This window comes from Lathyrus oleraceus, chromosome 5, assembly GCF_024323335.1.
Source record: "Lathyrus oleraceus cultivar Zhongwan6 chromosome 5, CAAS_Psat_ZW6_1.0, whole genome shotgun sequence".
NCBI classification, from domain to species: Eukaryota; Viridiplantae; Streptophyta; class Magnoliopsida; order Fabales; family Fabaceae; genus Lathyrus; species Lathyrus oleraceus.
Window position 1 is genome coordinate 425,874,387 of NC_066583.1, and position 21,087 is coordinate 425,895,473.

The 21,087-nt window shown below is 34.3% G+C and overlaps 1 protein-coding gene and 1 long non-coding RNA gene across 2 annotated transcripts; one reads left to right on the forward strand and one right to left on the reverse strand.

The window, feature by feature from the left end:
• Positions 1 to 3,106: 3,106 nt before the first annotated feature.
• On the forward strand, positions 3,107 to 5,036 carry LOC127085201 (uncharacterized). The gene is made up of 3 exons (XR_007789007.1): positions 3,107 to 3,612; positions 4,272 to 4,511; positions 4,751 to 5,036. It is a non-coding gene; the product is annotated as an uncharacterized LOC127085201 (long non-coding RNA).
• A 4,947-nt stretch (positions 5,037 to 9,983) lies between these two features.
• LOC127085202 (hydroxymethylglutaryl-CoA lyase, mitochondrial) lies at positions 9,984 to 14,456 on the reverse strand. Its single transcript, XM_051025753.1, has 9 exons — positions 14,269 to 14,456; positions 13,804 to 13,994; positions 13,241 to 13,430; positions 12,904 to 13,083; positions 12,375 to 12,455; positions 12,138 to 12,301; positions 11,199 to 11,335; positions 10,726 to 10,841; positions 9,984 to 10,267 (listed from the first exon to the last, which is right to left on the reverse strand). The coding sequence occupies exons 2-9, from the start codon at positions 13,968 to 13,970 to the stop codon at positions 10,019 to 10,021; spliced, it is 1,284 nt and encodes a 427-aa protein (XP_050881710.1). The 5' UTR covers positions 13,971 to 13,994; positions 14,269 to 14,456; the 3' UTR covers positions 9,984 to 10,018.
• Positions 14,457 to 21,087: the final 6,631 nt, after the last annotated feature.

Consider the following 21,087-nt stretch of genomic DNA (forward strand, 5'->3'; position numbering starts at 1 on the left):
ATATGAAGAGTACCTACACTTGACAATATTGATGACCCACTGACAAAGCCTCTTGCGCAGTAGAAGCATGATGGCCATACTAGATCTATGGGCATTAGGGGTATGCCTGATTGGCTCTAGTGCTAGTGGGAGATTGTTGGGGTAAGCCCTAGAGGCCAATACTTTTGGTACTTGTATCGAATTATTTATTAATAATAAAAAACTTTTTCTTTATTATGTTTGTTTAATAAAGTCCCTAGAACAACTAGTCCGTTTAACGTATCAAGTGTGACTTAATCATGAGATCACATTAAACATAAGGACACTATTCTTAAAGTATCCGTAGTCGAGCTTTATTGTGAAGTGGGATAACATTAAAGCATAAAGATTATTATGTATATAGACTGATGATCACATCTCATGGATCATGGATAAGGAGTTATCAAGTCTTAAACATAGGTATGAATATTAAGAGTAATATTTATACTGGATTGACCCGCTATGAGAATATTATATAGAATGTTATGCAAAGTGTCATAAGTTATTCTCATGGTGATAATGGTGTATACCATCCTTCGACCTGAAACCACTATGGACCCTAGATGTAGAGTCGAGTGCCTTGTTGTTGATCAAACGTTGTCCGTAACTGGATGACCATAAAGACAGTTGATGGGTACTCCACGAAGAATACTAAAGGACATGAGTGACCTAGATGGAATTTGCCCATCCTGCGTAACAGGACAAATATCCATGGGCCCAATATTGAACTGGGCAAGGATGACACGGTCTATGCCTTGTGTTCAATATAGGCATAAGGGCAAAAGGGTAATTATACACATAAGTATTATCACAAAAGGATTTGTCAGATCACATGACATTTTCGTGTCTTGGGTAGCAGTGATGTGTTACTAGATACCGCTCACTATTTATTATGTTAAATACGTGATTTAATATAATTGTCAATGTCGCGAAAACCTACAGGGTCACACACAAAAGGACGAATTGATGAGAGATAGAGTAACTAAGGAACACCGTAAAGTACGGTGCACTTAAGTGAATTATAGAACATCATAAGGTAAGGTGTACTTAAGTAGAATACGAAATATGGTAAGGTACCACGCGCTTAAGTGATTTTGGCATATTATAAGATATGAGCCACATACACTTAAGTGGGTTTTTTAGCTTGAAGCCCACACATGTGGTTCTATAAATGGAACCCTTGTGCAGAAGCATTTAGTGCAGTTGCAATTTCGTTTCTCTCTCTCTCACTCAAAGCCTTCATTCGTAGCAGCTAGCACTGAGATTGAAGGAATCCGTTCGTGTGGACTGAGTAGAGGCGTTGTCATCGTTCAACGTTCGTGATCGCTCCGTAGATCTGCATCAAAGGTTTCTATCGTCACAAGAGGTAAGGATTCTATCACTGATCATGCTCATTCGTAAGGATCACTAAAGGAGAAAATTTTAATTTCCACTACGTTTTAGATCGCCATTCTCCTTCAGAAGGTTCCCAGAGTCATCGATCCAGAATGAAAATACCCAGTCGTAGCAAATTCTCGCAAGACAAAAGTACTTCCAAGTGAATCTAGTTGGGTGTGGTTCTCATGACAATCAAATGCGTGAAACGCAGGTGAACACAACTATCCACGAGTTTATCCTATGTATGTACTCCATAGGGCAAAAGAGAGCTTGCCATAATTTGTAACTCTGTAGGGCAAGGATGCCAAATCTGTAACTGTATAGACAAGGAATCTAGGATGCCAAAGCCTGTAACTGTATAGGTAATGCACGAGGAAATTGATTAGGAAATAGGTATGTGACCTTAAGGTAATGATCCCAAAAGATGTATGGACATCAAGGAGGAGAGTCTGGAACTGAATCCAAAGAGAAGAGCAATGGTGCTTCACTATTAAAGTGTTGAATGATTGATGTGTTTGCCTGAAGGAGACTTGTCAATTATACTATTCAAATTACACTAAAGTCTATGAATGAAGGAGAATACCTTGAGCAACTGGGTCATTTGTCCTGTACCCAAAGATATTCTAGACAAGGATAAGAATGCTCCACTCTCATCATTCTTCGTTACTTAAGGCTCATGGAATACAACTTGAATCATGATTAGCAAGTTGCTGATAGAAGATTCGGATTATTGATCTTGATGATGCAGTGTTGCTTGTTGTGGGAGGATACTTGACAATCATTTGATTCGAATTGTGCTAAAGTCTATGAATAAAAGTGGATATGATGAGCAACTGGGTAATTCATACCGTACCCAAAGATATTCATAATGAGTTAAGGAATTATCCACTCTCACTCCTTCTCTATTTCTTAAGGCTCATATCACACAACTTGAATCATGATTGACAAGTGTTGATACTTTTGTTGTGCTTGAGAAGTAGTCCACTTTGTCAGCTATTCTTGATTGGTATTGACTTTGAAGTCTTGAACTTGGATTTGAATCTTGAGGTCTTAAGTTCCTAAGATCCAGTATATCCAGTACAGCTTGAACACAATGGGCTTGCCCTATCAAGTGATCAAGGATCTTTTGATCACTTGAATAGACTTGGAGATTTAAGCACGGACAAAGGATTTGGTTGATCAAAGTGAACTTTGATCAACATTAATAAGTGGGATTGAAAGGAATCAATTGAATTATGTACAACAACCTAATGAATTAATCAGTCCAATTAAATCAAGTGATTCTAAGTAAAACCCTAAACTAGAGGATCATGCCAAAATCAGGAGTTTCCTAAACCTAGGGGAAATATGGCCATTGTTCACAAATTGGTTAATATAGAATCAACAATCAAGATTTAGTCAAAATTAATAAAAAATTAATTAATTCGAATTAAAATTAATATGATATTACATGATGGAAATTAACCTAATCTTAATTAACCTAATTCTAGTTAATAAAATTATAAAAATCAGAGATCAAGAATTAATAAAAAAATCAATTAAGAATAATTAATCAAAAATAATTGAAATTAAAGTGATAAAAACTTGATGACATAGAGGAGGGGTGTTGACAATTGAAGGAAGTGTGCATAGTAATTCTTGGGCCTTAAGCCCAAACAAAATAAGCTTCAAATGATCCAAAAACGGTGTATCCAAAACTAAACCCAATCCAGATATGATGAAACCAGGTCATTGCAATCCACACGAGAGCTTCATCAGCCAACAATCCAAATGCAGCTTCATCAGCCAACAATCCAAACGTGATTACGTTCAAGGTTCAACGAAGAGCCTTTCATCCAGAAACTGAAGCAGACAAGAAGAAGCGCTTCCGCAAAAGGTCGGCATCGTGTCTAGAGTTCGTCATTGTCGCTTCAATGGATTCACGTCGCAACGCACAAAAAATCAGAACAAATCGCAGATTTGTGTAAGCTTTGTGGATTCACTTGCGTTTCAGTTCAACCTTCACGCTTTGGATTAAAAACGTGGTTGTTGATCGCGCGTCTTGGCTCAACATCGGTCTGCGTTTGCATCATTCACCTTCTTCTTTCATGAATTTGCCTTTTGGATTGGATTGTGTCTAAGAAAGGCGTAGATAGCTGAAACAAAGGATAGAAGATTCTTACCGAATCGAAGTGGAGGATGCTCCAACGCGGTAGCTCGACGGCAACAACTTCACACGTAACTTGCTTCTTCTCTTCTCCCCTGCTTCTCCTCTCCTCCTTCAACTCTTCTGCGTTTTGGTTGTGTGTGTTGCGTTTGATGCTTTCGTGAAAAGAGATGAGTGAGGAAGATCTTTGATCGGTTTGTATGAATGAGTGAAAAGAGTTTTGTATTTCTCTGTATGAATGAAGAGTTTCGATTTTTTTTTCTCTGTGATTGATTGAATGAAGATGATTGAAAACTGATTTTTGATCTTTAGATTTTGTGAGTGCATAATCTATATATAGTACTCTAATTCCGTTATGAAATGCTTATGAAATTATTGATAAATTTATATGAAATGCAAAGTTTAGGTTTAAATGAAATGAAACAGTTATGAAATTCAATTTTGGTTAGTAAATGAAATTCAAATGGTGAGATGAATTGCATTTTGTTTCAATTTGATTTTGCGTTTGGGTTTGTTATATTGGAATTGAAATTTGTTTGTTGTAAGTTTAGACTTGTTTGTTAGTAGTTAGCTTAATGTAGGACAAATGGTTAATTGTTAGATGGTGAAGTCATAGTGTTAAGTTAGTGTGAATTGGTTTTTGAATTTGAAATTGGTTTTGCATGTAATTTGGATGAAATTTGAGAAGTAATTTAAATTGGCTTTGTTTTTTTTTATGTCTGTTATACAGCTATTTGAGGGTATCACTTTAACTCCAAGCAAAGAGAGCTTTAAACCATCAGCTGAACATTGGCTACAACACTCTCTTATACTTTTTATAGCTTTGATAGTGCTAAAGTTGAAGACTCAAATTCCATGTTTGCATTAAGGTAGTCACGATTCCACTGCATAAAGTCAGCTCAAAAAGGTAATATACAAGACTTTGAGAGAAGAAGCATAAAGCATGCAATGTTGTTGTCTCCACCAGGAGGTTTGTGGGCACCTTTAAGAAGTTCTTTGATGTCTGGCTTTGCATCAACAAATATGTCATTGCTAGTTATTTCTTCTCGACGATGTGCTTGCCAATGCTTTCTTGTTTAGAATTTCCAGAATGGGAGATAGATAGTAGATTAGAGTTGTTTTGAATGAAGTGTTAGTGACTTAAGTTAGAAACAAATTGCACAAAGGTTGCCTTTGAGTCATGATACTGATGATTGTAGGTCTTTGCAGGCAGAAATGCAACTGAGCATGCTAGTGAAAAGGAGGAGGAAAATGCCATCGTGTGTTGTGGCCTAAGCTTGGAGGATTTCGAAGTCTTGTATCCCAAGTAGGCTATGTGAATTGTGAAATCGTGCACTTTATGTAATAGGACTTTAAATTGTAATAGAACTCTGTAATAGAACTTTGGGATTTTATTCAAAATTTTGCCAAACAGTGCACTCTTTGATTCCTTTTTGAAAGAGAAATGTAACTTGCCCTTAAAGTAATGAAAGAGAAATAAGATGACTTTGGAAAATGATTGCACCCTTAATTTCCACTTTTCCGAGTATCTTGTAACTTACCAAAAAAACATTGATTTAAATAATAAGTCTTTAATGATAAAACAAACCCTTGAAATCCCCACTTACCATCCAGAAGAAACAAGATTCAAACTTCACCATGAGTTCGCATTAACTTATAAGCAAGGTTAACCTAAAATATGAGATAATGTAAATTCAATCCAATGCTCATGAGTATGAGATTACAATATGGCCAACTAAGAATTCTTCAAACATGAAAAAAAAAATGTCATTGTAAATGTGAATGTCATAAATGGCAGTAGCATGGTAACTTCAAATGAGCACCCCAACTAAGCTCAAAACAAAACCAAGTGCAAAACCAAGAAATAAGGATTTATTAAGAAAAGCCAAACCTAAGGTCTAGACATGATGATCATGGCCAAGGGCCAAATAGGTAGTCATGAATGAATATGAGCACGTAGATGAACCAATGGCCAAAGATCAGATAAAAGCAAAAGGGGAAGGCAAATTTTGGGGTATGACAATCACTAATTAAGGAAGATTAGGTTTCTAATAAAAAGGAGTTAGTAGAGAGTTTTTTGGTTTAGTACGTAAACACATAAATTGGAAAAGAAAAGGCTAGGAGAACAAGGGTTTAGAAAGAACCTCCATTGTTAGACCTTGAAGTTGTTTTTGCTGGAAATCTAAGGTAAAGGGGGAAGGGGTTAACTCCAAATATGGTGTTGAATGCATGATTCGGTAGGGGATGTCCTAAACCCATTAGGTTTCTGCCTAATTTTTCCTTTTTGATGAATAATTGATGAATGTGAATTAATTACTATAATAACATGAATTATGTGTTGTGTTATATGAATTTCATGTACTTATTTACCATGGAGATCTTGTGTTCTTGTTAGTGAAAATGGTATGAGTTAGTGTTTATATGTATGTTGTGGCTTTGATGAATAAAACATAAAGAAACCATGATTAATCGAAGAAAATGCAAGTTAATAAATAAATATATAATGTGTTGATGTTAGATACTGTTTTCCCTAATGTTGGTGATCGATTTGAGGGTTAGGAAGGAAAAATCGGAGTTCTGAATTGAACTCCATGGAAAAAATGCAGTTTTTGCCTTCTGGTTCAGTGTGACGGGCATCACCCTCATGACGACCAGGTTGTCGTGACATTTAAGGCGATGACGGGCATCAGCTGCCTCACGGATAGACCATCATGGTCACCAGGCCCAGTTTTGTGGGACGAGCGTCATAGGGATGACAAGTGAGGTAGAGTAGGCGGCCGACGGGCGTCACCCTGGTGACGGGCAATCTGTCGTGCTCCTTGAATGAGCATCATTTACTCAGTTGCATGGAATTTAGTTGTTGGTTCCGATTTTTGAGGTTGTGTTGTGATTATGCTATCGTTTGGCCATTGTTTTGAGGTATTTGGTGTTGTTTATTATTTATTGTAGCATTAATCAATTATTGTGTATTGGGGATGATGTTGTGTGTAATTGTGGTGATTGTATGGTGATAATTTTGGTGATATTGCATGTTGTTGAAAGTCATGCATCATGGTGTATGGACTTAGGTCCAATTTTGGTGTGTTCTGGTCTGATTGTGTGGATTCAGGAGCGAGTAGCTGGTTTCATATGGAAATCGATGAAGCGTTACAAAAGGTGTTAGTAGCGAATTTGTGTGCTCTGGTTCTAAGGAGAGAATTCAGGAGCGAGATAGACATGTGTTATCCATAATGATATCACATGCATGTAGAATCTTGGTGTTAAGTATATTGCATCCATTTTTTTGCATATGTAATTGAATGATTGTGTTGATATTGGTGACTGAGAATACTTATATGGTTGATGTGAATGAGTTATGTTAGAATGGTATGAATGAAGATATGTGATTGTTGATATTTGCTTAGGCTACCCTTGCATACTTTTGCAACATTATATATTTCGAGTGTATTCTCATCCCTCTGTTCTTCTGTGATTTTTTGCTCCTTCTTGAGGTACAGACGAGCAGGTAAATGAATAGATGCTAGAAGTTGAAGGATGGTGTTGAGGCTATTCTTCTTGTCATGTTTTATGCGATAATTAACTTGCGTTGCTTTGATCTGTAACATTGAGGGAGAGCGTCATGTTTTATTATCTATTACTATTTTGATATTGTTGATGCAATCATTAGACTTGTAACTCGTTATGTTAGGCATTGTTGATGTTGATGGCATTCTGTCATAACCAAGTTTTATGTTTAAAAGAATGTATTATGAGACTTAATTGTTTGTTGAGTTACTTTATTTGAATTATTTTCCACTGCGATGAGTCTATGTAAAGGCGAGAATATGATGTTAAATGCTTAAGTTATTATATGCATTATCTAACCCGTGTTACGAAGCAGGTTTATATTGTGTTTGCGTGACACCCTATGTGCATAGTTGTTTTTAAATTCATATTATTTTCACGTTGGGGTTATTAGGGTGTTACATTGATGACTCCTAGCCTCCTTAGCCTACAAAGCTGCCACATGCACTGCATGCATCCTCCTAGGACCCGCCACTTTGACTGACGCAAGTGTGTAAAATTAAGACCATGCGCCGTAGGCAATGACGCATTAGTGTTTGTTTACATGCAAAAAAAACCTCCACGTGATAGCCTAAATCCTCTGTAAATAACACTTTATCTCAACATATTTCCATAAAAAGTAATCAACAAACACACTTTATCAGCAATAAACACACATAAGCATTCCAAAATATGACTCTATTAACCATGGGTGAGACACATAGACGAACCATAACAACATTGCGGAGTTTTTAAGTCATTATTTCGAATATATTATTAAATTTGTCGTTACATTGCTATATTTCTCATTAATTCTTTTCCTTAATTAGTTTCTTTTAATAATTTTTGTTACGATCCAAAGAGATTTCGTTGACGTGTACATGAATATGTCACACACGACAAATTGATAAAAAATGTATTTACAAGCAATCAATTTTGGTAATCTACTCAACATAGACTCATACTTTGTTGATTTCAAATGTATTCTCGCTTTGGTAAAAAGATGGAGACTCAAAACACACACATTTCACCATTTGTTCAGAGTGAATGTATCGTCACACTAGAGGACATGCACATGTTGTTGGGTTTATCTATCGAATGTAGGGTTGTTAATGGTCGAGTTAACCAAGATAACGCAATATGCGAATAAATTTTTGGTGCCCCTTTGTTTGAAGAGACAACAAGGGGTCAAGGTATTAATCTAAAGTATCTTAAATAACATTGTTCAAATATGATATTAACCTAAGATTCGACAAAGGATGAAAAAATAATTAAAACTCGGTGTATTTATCTTTGTTAAGAAACATAAATAACATAACATATAGTTGGGGTCCAGCTGCTTTGTATCATCTATATAGTTCTTTATTTAAAAACGCATAAAAGGATACTTGTTCATTTTACTATAGCCCCGATGAGACATATGATTCTACCACATCCTATCATAGAACCCAACCAATATATACTCAAATATTACTCCACCAAAACACTCAAGTATCACATCACCAAAGCACCCAACCAACACATGTCTTTCAAATACCACAAGAACCATTGCTTCGTTCCCATAACGATTCAATGTCTCAATTCAACCAACCAACCCGTCCACAGGTAATCCAACCAACACGACCCAACTATGACAACATGGATACCGAACTCAATTACGGCAACGCCAACTACTGGAGAGATATGATCAAAGATTTGTTAGATAACAATAATATCCCAAGAACCTCACATAAACCACCTTTGGCTCAAGTGAATACTAGGAGACCCCAAACACCTCAAAGAAATCGTGAGCGATCTCGAAGGCAGGCAAATGTGCCTGGGTGTGAAACTAGTGGGAGTTACGAACGTGCGAGTTATTAAAATTATTTTCGATCATTGTGTAATTTTATTTGATAGAATAATATTATAATTTATTTTTTATTAAATATTTTATTTATAATTATTTTATTATTAAAATAATTCAAAAAAAAAAACATAGGAGCCACGAGCAATGGCGCATGCTCCTAAGGGTTGCATGCATGTGTCACAACCATTGACATCACACATGAGCATATGTCAGAAGCTTTGGCGCCTAAAACTAAAAAAATAATGCATGCATCACATGTCGTGGGGCATCCTCTAGGAAATGATTTTTTTTTAGTTTGAAAAGTGGTTAATTTATTTTTTTAAAATGTGGTTATTTAGGTTTTCTTTTTTTTTTTAAATAAGTGATTATTTAAGAAAAAAATCTCTTAACGCAGTTTTTAAATATTAAACTTAAATACAGAAGCTTGGCCAACAAATTTATCTTAGTCAACCAAAGTTAGTTGGACAATCACTCTTAAGCATGACAATGTTAGTTATTAAGTCTAACCTTGAAAAATAATATAAGTTATCAATCTCCCCTTCACACAATACCCTTAACATGGAGGTAAATAATTGTAATTTCAATATAATAATTCCGTGGTTCAATGTAAACTTGAGTCATCCATATAATTAACTATACATCATACATAGAAATGAATGTATGATGGTTAACTGCAAGCTTTCACTCAAATGAGAAGCTAGCATACGATGCTTCCTAATTCATCAACGTAAGTGGACATTTTATTCCTCTCTAATTCAAATTATAAAAGATGCATGAAACAAATGTAATTTTATTCCTCCTGTCATTATTATAAGTAAATTTGACTTTTTTTATTATAAATAAATTTGACTTTTTTTTTTGATACGTTTGACAATTTATGTATCTAGTCCATATATAGATTAAATACATTAATCGTCAAATATCGTCAAATATACCAAAAAAAATGTGACAGGAGGGGGTATATATATATATATATATATATATATATATATATATATATATATATATATATATATATATATATATATATATATATATATAATATATATATATATATATATATATATATATATATATATATAAGGTTATCATATCTTGGAAGCATCAGACGTGACACGGTTAAGGGCGATGGCAGTCTTTGAGCCAGAGAGGCGCCCCAATTTTTTGCTGATGAAGTCCCCAGCTGACATGAGCTTTTCAATATCAACACTGGTTTTCACACCAAGTCCATTCAGCATGTACACAACATCCTCAGTAGCTACATTTCCTGAAGCCCCCTTAGCATATGGACAGCCACCAAGACCAGCAACGGAAGAATCCACTGCACTTATTCCCATCTATTTATATAAGCATACAAACCAAAAGTGTCCATTAATAACTGTGACTACCAAATCATATAAGGAAGACCCAGTTTAAACCTGGTTATACATACAAGATTCCCTAGAGCTGGAAAACCCTGAATTTTCCACAGACATGTACTGGCCGTCCAATCAAGATATGGCTAATGTTTTTATCTTGGTAAGTCACAATCAAAATACTCAATTGAAATGTGATTTGTTTGATCTTGATCAGGAAGCACTGAGATGGATGCTTGCGGCAAATTCTGGATTTTCCAACTGTAGAAAATCCATATCGAATATATATATGACTAGGAAATTTTCATTAATTATAGTCATTTGATGGTTGGTTCATTAATTGGCGCTTTTAGTGCATTATATAGAAGAGGCAAAACTTCAACACATTCTACACATCAATAAACAAGAAAATGAAAATTTCAAGCTATTTGTTTACTTACTTGGAGGGATACAAGAATATTTGGAAGAGATTGCCCATATGTGTCATGGAAGTGGACAGCAAGCTTTTCTATTGGTACAACAGCCATTACGGCCAAAAGCATAGGAACCACGGTTCCTGATCATAACAGAAATAGCAAACTCTCAGAAAGAGTAAATAATTCAGGATTACAAGGAAAAGCACAAAGTTTGACATTAATCCCCCAATACTTCCCACTCTCAATTCATATTTGACACTCATTTACTATTTTCACTCGTAATTACAAAAATACTGTCTTATTGTCCATCTGTTTTCTGAGTTTATTTGTTTTGCGAAATGGAGAAAATAACATTTATATTATTAAATTTTTAAAAAGATGAAATGGTAAAACAAGGGTAACATTTTTGTAATTATATGAAAATAAGAAAGAATCGTTTTCTAGAACTATGCCTTCAATTTAAAATTAGAAAGGAAAGAAGTCATCTAACTTGTTACCTGGTGTGCCTACCCCAATTGTGTCACCAAGTGAGATTTCAAAGCAACCCATATCATATAGTTCTTTAGCCACATAAGCTACCTTTGATGGAGGGACCGATCCTTCAACTGGGCATCCAACAACGCATGATACATACCTACCAAATTTAAATACAACACTGATTGGAATAAACAAAACATGAACAGAATTTTTGTCCATATAATTTACAGCATTAACACAAAGGAACTTTCACTTTTGTAACTGTTAGACCTTGATGGCTTTTCAACATACAAAGGCAGTGCCTAGTTATCTCAAAACAGCAATTCAAATATAGATATTGAGATTGGTTTTAAGCATTTCATGAATGTAGGGTCTTACGGGATAGCATTAGGAACAATGGTTTAAGGGTTAGGAGGTACAAAGATGTTCCAATGGAAACACCGTCACAAATCACTCATAAAGGAACCGATAAATACTAGGGACCTTTACCATGGTAAAAGACAGAAGAAAGAAAACCATTTCTAAGTCAACTCTTAGCTTAAGTTTGTGCTCAATCCTTGCAATGACATTCTTAAACAAAACATTAAAACTTAAGTGCAGGGTAAACAGAGTAATCTGCATTATCCATGCTTCAAATCCATTAAAAAAAAGTCAATAATATATATATGTAAATTGCTATATCTGCATTTCAAATTGTAAAAAAACTGTTAAGTAGTACAAATACAAGATAACCAGTTAGTTTAATGTAAGATGAACGTTCTAATTAATTTGTACATGCGCAGCCAAATCCAAATATAAAGAAGATACTGCAGGGAAAGAAATGCAAATCCTATATTAAATATCAAAGGAGACACAATATTTGAAATTTTTCGGTCCAACATACAAATCCACTTGCAAGAGTATATTGAAGTGGAGATATTTGATGGATGCTTAGAATAATGGAGAAATAAAATGCATACCCTCGAACTGGAATTGAGAGCTCTTTAGCAGCACGAGTAACAGTTCGATAGCGGATTAGACTCTCTTCAATACTACAATTAATGTTTGATTTTGAGAAAGATTCAGAAGCTGATGCAAAAACAGCTACTTCTCTAGCTCCGGCAGCAATAGCAGCTTCAAAACCCTATAATCATACGATATAGATAAGACATCTGAATATAAATCTGACAACTTTTAGTTGTTCTAGATAGCTGCACCTTTAAATTAGGAGTAAGAACTGGCAATCTGATGCCTCCCAGGTTATGAACCGCTTGCATCACATCTTTTGCATCAGCCAACTGAGACAAATAAATAGAATGGCATACAAGAAGGTAAGCCTCAAAATCGCACTGGAAATAAACGGGCTAAAAATAATAACAACTAGTACTCTAGTTGTCACCATATCTTTTATAATGGACAAATCAACTACAACTGTGCACCATATGGGTAAGGTCTATTGGAATAGAATGATTTTGAGGTGAATAAGTATGGTGGGAAGAAAAATGGATAAATATATAATATTCTTTATTGTTGAGTGAGAGCACAAATATAAAGTATGGGGAATTACATTGGAAGAAATATAATAGTTCAGTTAAAGAATAGAAAATGATTTTTGGCCATTTCCTTTTAACTTATGGGAATGAGAACTACTAATATCATGTAAATACACATTGAAGAAATTGTGCCACAACAATCATTCATAATATCAAGTTAAACAAATATGACAAAAGTCATTATAATTTATACCTGTGGGACCCATTTGGGAGATACAAAACTAGTAGCCTCAATGACAGATAACCCGGTTGATGCTAGTCTACGAATCAATTCAATCTTTACAGCTGTTGGTACAATGTTCTTCTCATTTTGTAATCCATCCCTTGGTCCAACTTCAACTATCTTAACAAACTCTGGCATGCCTTTCATAAACTGCATTGCCCAATTAAAACTTTGAAGTATGTTATAAACCCACCAAAAAAAAATGATAAATCACCAACTAAAGAGAATTTAAACTTTATCACATGTGACATAAAATGGAGATACAAAAAAAGACAGCGTACAGAAAGTACTGCTGCCACTGCATTACCTTATATGCCATATCTTGCATGTCTTTGTTATTGCGATTTTGACTGTACTGATAATCTGAGGTATAAAATGAATTGTTGACTATTCCAAATTTTGAGTTTCTCCCTATGATCGCAATCTTTTGACTGAAGGAGTCTCCCCGGGACATGTCTCTTGTTTGCCTTTTCCAAGGGTAATCTTCATTGTCTTCACTGCACAGAATATAGTTTTAAGGTTATGTTATGTATATAGTGGGCAGCAGAGCCGTCTCAAGATTTTAGAGACACTGTGTAGGTTCGTCTTAGTTTAACCATGACAAAACCAATAGAGGCTCTATTTAATTACAATTTAACCTGACAAATATTTTATGAGGTCCTGTTTAGCTATAGTTTAACCCTAATAAATTTGAGGTCCTGTGAGGTAGCCTCCCTTGCACGCCTTCAAAGACCGCCCTGGTGGGCAGATGATAGGTTGGTAATATATGACAGCAGTCAGTGAAAAGTAAAGGAGGTAGATATGAAGTTGAGTGATAATTAAATATATGCATAGGTATTGACTTATCCTAAGTTACAAATTTTGACTCACTTGCAGCTGTTAGATGTGCTGCAACTTCGTCCTTCAATCCAGCAGTTTCCCATACCCAAATTATCTACTTGTGGACGGCAACAACCAGATGAAAACCTCTGAACTCTATCCATGGTACTAACGCTTGGCAACTTGTCAAGGCCAAGTGGTTCCTCCAAACTTGACATAGTGAAGTAGATGAAAATATGGAACTGTCAAAAGATATTCGGAGTAAGTATTGTGCAACAGGATTTTATTTAAAATTCTCCCAACCACTTTCACCCGGTTGTAGGGATATATATACATATTCATAAGCATATTATAATGGTTAAATGTTAAACAATTCAAGATTAAAAGAATAAATTGACAAACAAATGAGAAACCACAATTAAATACCTAATTTATCACTATAACATTATATTGGATCATTCAATTCATCAAATTCCAATCAAATTACAGAAAAACAAAGAAGTGTAAGAAGCTGACCTGAATCAAAGGAGAATTAAATGAAAATGTTAGAGCAAACGATCGAGGTTGGGGTTTATACGGAACCCTAGAAATTGGGGAATTCAAACGTAATATAAGAAGAACGTAAAGGTTGTGTAATGGAATTGGGAATTTAAATAATGTAGTTGGTAGGTAAGGGGATGGATGGTTCACCAAACAAAAAAAAATGAGGTCATAATTTAATACCAGGAAAAACGGTATGTCTGCTTCTTTTTTTAATATCTTCCTTTATTTATATTTAGATTTTATTTAAGAAAATACTATTTTCATTTTGTACACACACATGTTGAGAATATTGTTTTGAATTTTTTAATTATTAAAAGTCTAAAAAATAATTTTTTAACATAATTTTCTATTTTTTAATTTGACATTTGTTTTAGTATAACTTATTTGATTTAATTGAACAATATTTGTTTTGAGTAATTCAATGTAAATAGTTTTACAAAGACATTTAAATGAAATTGTATTATTTTAGTACCATTCTCAGTGGTGGAACTGAGGGGGACGTGGGAAGGCCACGGTCACACTCAACTTTTTATTTTTTTTTAATTCATATATATTAAATTACTAAAACATCCTTATTTTATAATTAAAATTAATTTTTTTTTTCATTCAAAGTTAGGTTAAAATACAGATAAGATAAAAAACTCATACCTTTCCTTTCTTTCTCATATGGGTTTGCTACCGGCACCGGAATCGAAACAGATTAAAGCGATCGGCATCTAACAGGTAAAAAACTTTATTCATTCTTCTTTTATAAAAAGTAACAAATTAAAGTGATTGCTTGATTTGTGTTTTTGAGATTTTTAGGGTTCTTCTTGCTTGATGTGTTAAAATAATCTATATGAGGTTTATTAAGCCAATTCATAACACTGTAATTTACAAATATAGTTCTACACTATAATAAGGTTTATTTAATCATTGTTGTTGCTAATTTCTAATAGTGAAGTTACCGGTATTTGAAAACGGATTAAAGTTGATTAATTAAGTTTATTAATTTTTTTCTCTTTTAATTTTTATGTTCTCTAAATTGATTTTTGGATCTGATATGATATTATAGGAAGAGTAAAGATGAATAATAGGAAAATTGATTCTTTTTTCAAAAGGAAAGCATGTGAAATTGAAAGAGAAGAGAGAGATGAAGAAATTATAATTCCGACATCCGAATCTGAAACAGTTCTTGAGAATCCAACAATTGAAGAGCATCATGGTTTTGAAAATTCTTTGGAACGCGATCCTGGAAAGCGTCCTCCGATTTGGCAATATCCACCAAATCAAGTGGATGCAATACGAAGAGCTTATCTAAAATGGGGTCCATATCAAATTCATTTAGAAAACTATCCTTTGTCCGGTAACGAGGATCATCCGAGAAGATTTCAACATACTTGGTTTAACATATTTCCATCATGGTTAGAATATTCACCATCTGAAGATGCCGCATATTGCTTACCATGTTACCTTTTTAGCAAAACACTAAGTGGACGTCTCGGATCACTTGTCTTTATTTCTATGGGTTTTAGAAATTGGAAGAAAGTTAGGAGTGAATAATCGGTTACGACTCAAGACTTCAATTGATATTGTTCGTTGGTTAACATTACAAGCTTGTGCTTTTAGGGATCACGACGAAAGTAGCAAATCAAGAAATCAAGGTAACTTTCTTGAGTTATTGAAACTTTTAACATCCTACAATGATGAAGTTGCAAAAGTTGTGTTCGAAAATGCTCCACAAAAGTGCAAGTATACTTCACATCAAATTCAAAAAGAGCTCTTGCAAATTCTTTCTAGTAGGGTGAAAAAGAGTATTCGTGAGGAAATTGGTGATTCCAAATTTTGTATCGTTGTTGATGAAGCTCGTGATAAGTCAAAAAAGGAACAAATGGCTCTTGTATTAAGATTTGTTGATAAAGTTGGTTTAATACAAGAGAGATTTTTTGATGTGGCAATGTTAAAGACACCACATCTTTAACTCTTAAGGAAGAAATATGTGATATAGTTTCTCGACATAACCTTGATGTTTCTAACATTCGTGGCCAAGGGTATGATGGTGCTAGCAATATGAGGGGAGAATGGAATGGTTTACAAGCCCTCTTTATGAAGGATTGTCCTTATGCATACTATGTTCATTGTTTTGCTCATCGATTGCAACTTGCATTAGTTACATCATCAAGAGAAGTCAAACCTGTTCATAAATTTTTTGAGAAGCTGATCTTTGTTGTGAATGTTGTTTGTTCTTCTACAAAGCGTCATGATGAGTTACGAGTTTCTCAATTAGAAGAAATTGCTTATTTGTTAGAGATTGATGAGATTGTAACTGATAAAGGTGCAAATCAAGTTGGTACATTGAAACGAGCTGGAGATACTCGTTGGGGATCACATTACGATTCAATTTCTAGCTTGATAAACATGTATGAAGCAACTTGTTTAGTTTTTAAAAAAATTGCAAAAGATAGAGGGAGTTATGCTACACGTGGGGATGCAGATAGTTGTTACAATTACTTGAAGGCATTTGATTTTATATTTATTTTGCACTTGATGAAAGAAATCATGGGAATAACAGATATGCTTTTTCAAGCCTTACAAAAAAAATCAAGATGTAGTTAATGCTATGAACTTGGTTCGTTCAACAAAACATCTTATTCAAGGTTTGAGAGAAAATGGTTGGGATATATTGTTTACTAAAGTGGTATCTTTTTGTGAAAAGCATGGTATTGAGATTCCTGATCTTAATGATGTTCATTCAACAACAAGATTTGGATGCTCCCGTCTTGAAGAGAATCAAGTCACAATTCAACATTACTTTAAAGTTGAAATCTTTTTCACTACCATTGACAAACAATTACAAGAGTTGAATAGCAGATTCAGTGAGCATGCAATGGATTTGTTAACTCTTTCTTGTTCTTTATCTCCTAAGGATGGATATAAAGCTTTTAGCATTGATACTATTTGTTCTTTAGTTGAAAAATGTTTTCCTATGGATTTTAGTGATCAAGAGAAGAAGAATTTGCAATTTCAACTCCAACATTTTCTATTTGTTGCTCGTCAAGTATCAAACTTGAATAATTTATCAACTATTCAAGAACTATGTTCATGTTTGGTTGCATCTGGATAGGCTGAAACTTACTTCTTAATTGATAGACTACTTCGTCTTATCATGACTCTTCCCGTTTCTACGGCCACAACTGAGAGGTCTTTTTCAGCAATGAAAATTATTAAGACTAAGTTGAGAAACAAGATGGATGATGGGTTTCTTGGAGATAGCATGACAGTATATATTGAAAGGGAGATTAGTGCAAGCATTAGTTCGGAGTCAATTATTGACGATTTCAAGTCACTCGGAACGCGTAAAGCATTACTTTAAGGTAGTTTTAAGTCATGTAATTTAAGTTTTTAGTAATTAACTTTGTATTTATTTTAAATTTAATATTTTATTTAAAATACTATTTACATTTTATTTATAATCTTTATTTTACGTTAGCGGTCATCCCAAATTTTTTTATCTGGCTCCGCCACTGACCATTCTTGTAAAATTAAGATTGTTAATATACTAGTGATGACCATGATAAAGGTTTTATATATATATATATATATATATATATATATATATATATATATATATATATATATATATATATATATATATATATATATATATATATATATATATATATATATATTATATATATATATATATATATATATATATATATATATATATATATATATATATATATATATATATATATATATATATATAATTGTTCTGAAATTAGAAATAGTTGAAATAAATGGTGATAAATTCTTAATTGGTGGTGTTAATCTTCGATACAGCGGTCTGGAGTGGACTTGCAAGGTTAACACTATAAAGTTTAAGTCAATTCAAGATTTAAGATGAGTATAATAAAAAATGGAGATAAAAAAAATGTATCTTGTATTTCGTGTGAGGTGACTTTTATACCTTGGGTCATGTGAAGGTGATTTGCATTGATTTAGGCCTCAACGATTTGGGTTTTGGGCCGGTCCAAAATAGTTGCCCCAAGACTTGTCGTGCGCTTAGGGAGTCGGGAAAGTATTTAACGGTTGTGGCTGACCTCCAAAGATGTCGTCTGCTTCGAACCAACATTGAAACTCTTGAAATCAGTAGCGGGAACAAGCCCATTAACTGCATTTACCATCATTGAAACATTTTGTTGCTTCTCTCTAACACGTGGGTTGAAGTGACTAGTTAGGGCATGGTGTTGCTTATAGTGCACTCGAGTTTGTTTATGCTTCCAAGGGAAAATCCAGTTGTTGATTTTGTAATTACTTTCACGGTTGGTTTGGTTCATTTGATCGCATGCGCCCATATATACATGGGATGTTGAGTGCAAAGGAAACTTTTCGCAATTATTGAGAGTTAGTTTCATTCACGAGCATTCCGTATTAGCAAGTCTCTTCTTCTCTTCCTTCCTAGAAGTACATATTAGAGCAATTACAGCTCTTTACTCAAAGTTTCTACCTTTATCCATTACATTTACCTTATCCCCCCCCCCCTTTCTTACCAGGCACCCTTCTCAACTCAAACTTTTACCATTACCATTTTTTGTTCTTTGGTCAAGAGGTGTGATACCTCTATTCGCACAGTTAGTGATTGTGAGAGTGATGTTTCTTCTGTTGCAGGAATAAGGGTATCTACTGATCCATATTCCCCTCTAAAGCTACGTGAAAAATACATGACCGCGTTGCACGCTCGAAGATACAACAGAGTCACCATCGAACTTTATTTATTCCCGAAGAAAAGGGAAAACATCTATAAAACCCAGGGGAAGAGAAACAGGTAAGAAAGTCGGTTATGCAAAGGGAAGGTATTGGCATCCCCCCACATCCGTTGTACTCAACGGGAACCATTTTGATTGTTCTTTGCTCGAATGAGTGTTACTATATAAAGATTACTCGCAAAAGGAGAAAGGGAAAAAGAAAATAAAGATAAATATGCTCATGAAGGATTTGAACCCTCGTGCCTACGTATTCTCACTTTGCAAAGAGAAAATCAGAGATCCGTAGTTCGGGAAACTAATGTGGAACAAAGAAAGAAAGAGTTGATTAGGTTTCCAAAACGCAAATAAAATTGCTTGAATAGCAAGAGTGAGGCATTAACCAATATATGTTAATTAGCCAAAGTTACAAAAGAACAAGTGTTGTTTGAATAGTGAAGGCATGGTCTGAACCAAGGATGCTACCGGAGTTTGTGACTCTACAAGGTAGGTGTAGCGCGGTATTCGTTACCTTTAGATTTATTGACTAAATCAAAATTAAACCATACAAGTCGAGTCGCCGCCGCACTTCTATTTATCCAAAGGAATGGTTAGAAAGCGAACAAAAACCTAATAGTTTTATCGAATCAAAAACTAGTAAAAATGTCAGAGATCGGGGTAAGGGGGTTGGTTATGCAATGAGAAGGTTTTAAGCACCCAAAACATCCTAGGTACTCCTAGGGAGCCCTTTTCACACTTGTTGTAAGGTTGGTATTTTGTGAAAATTTGTTTGTGCAAACATGATTGAAGAGATGAGAAGAGAATATACAAGTTATTTACAATTTTTTGTTTGAATGGATAAACCCATTGCATACGTACCATCTTAAAAAAGATTAGGATCAAAACCTCGTAGTTCAGGGTAAAAATCTCAAAACAAGTTGGTGAATTGATTGGTCCAAAATCCTTAAGGTCTTTTGTTATCCAAGGGAGAAAACTCAACCTAAAAACCATAAATCCACCATGTGAGGATAGCTTCAACATGCTAGTGAGGGGTTAACCCTATAATAAGCATGGAAGACTCATTGTCCATCATTAAGGATATAGGTGAGTATTACATCTTCCTCAAGGATAACTCAAACCTAATAACTAAAGGTTATGAAAAGTTTTAATAAGGAAGTGGCCATTGAAACCACAAAAGCATTTGAATGAGTTATATTTACCAATGGAAAGTATTTACAAAATATGATCAAAGTTGACTTAAAGATTCAATTCAAAATAAGTGTTATGAAAAGAAAGTTTGAAATCAAAAGCATAATGCTTAGGTTTCTAATGTTTTAAAACAAGTGTTAATGTTTGCACAAAAGTTTTGGATTGGGTTAGAGTGGAGGGAAGAAGAAGAATGACTAATGTAACACCCTTCTAAATACCCCAAATTATTTAATTAAAATAATAATATACCAAACAGAGTAATTATGCCCCGAAGGGTGTCACACAATTATTTCACAACACATGTCAAAACATCCTGTCATGCTCATTTATTTTTCAATTAAAACAGTGCATAATACGCAACGGAATCGAATTCAACATCAGCATAAGACATGTAACACAATACATGTAACTAATTCAACAAGTTCCAACAAATAATTAAAAGGTTCCCGCCCGATGTTACATCTATCAGAGCATGACCCACTAAGGACGACACTAGACTCCATAGCACTAGCTTCTACTCAACTCACTGCTCGTTACCTGAAAAATAGGCGTAAGGGTGAGTTCCTCAATCAATATAAAAGGCATTATACAACATTATGTAATGTTAAGTAAATAACACATCAATTCACCCAAATCAGGCAACACATTCAATAACAGCAGTATTAACTCCAATATTATGTCAACAATAACACATATCATAGGTTAATTCTCAAACCATATGCAACTTTAACACCACAACACAACGATTTACTCACTAATTCCTCACAATGAGAATTAGCTACAGCCCCACAGGCTAGACTATGCATTCATTATGAAATGAGACTCCACATATGCGGTACCGACTCTTCTTGAACATACA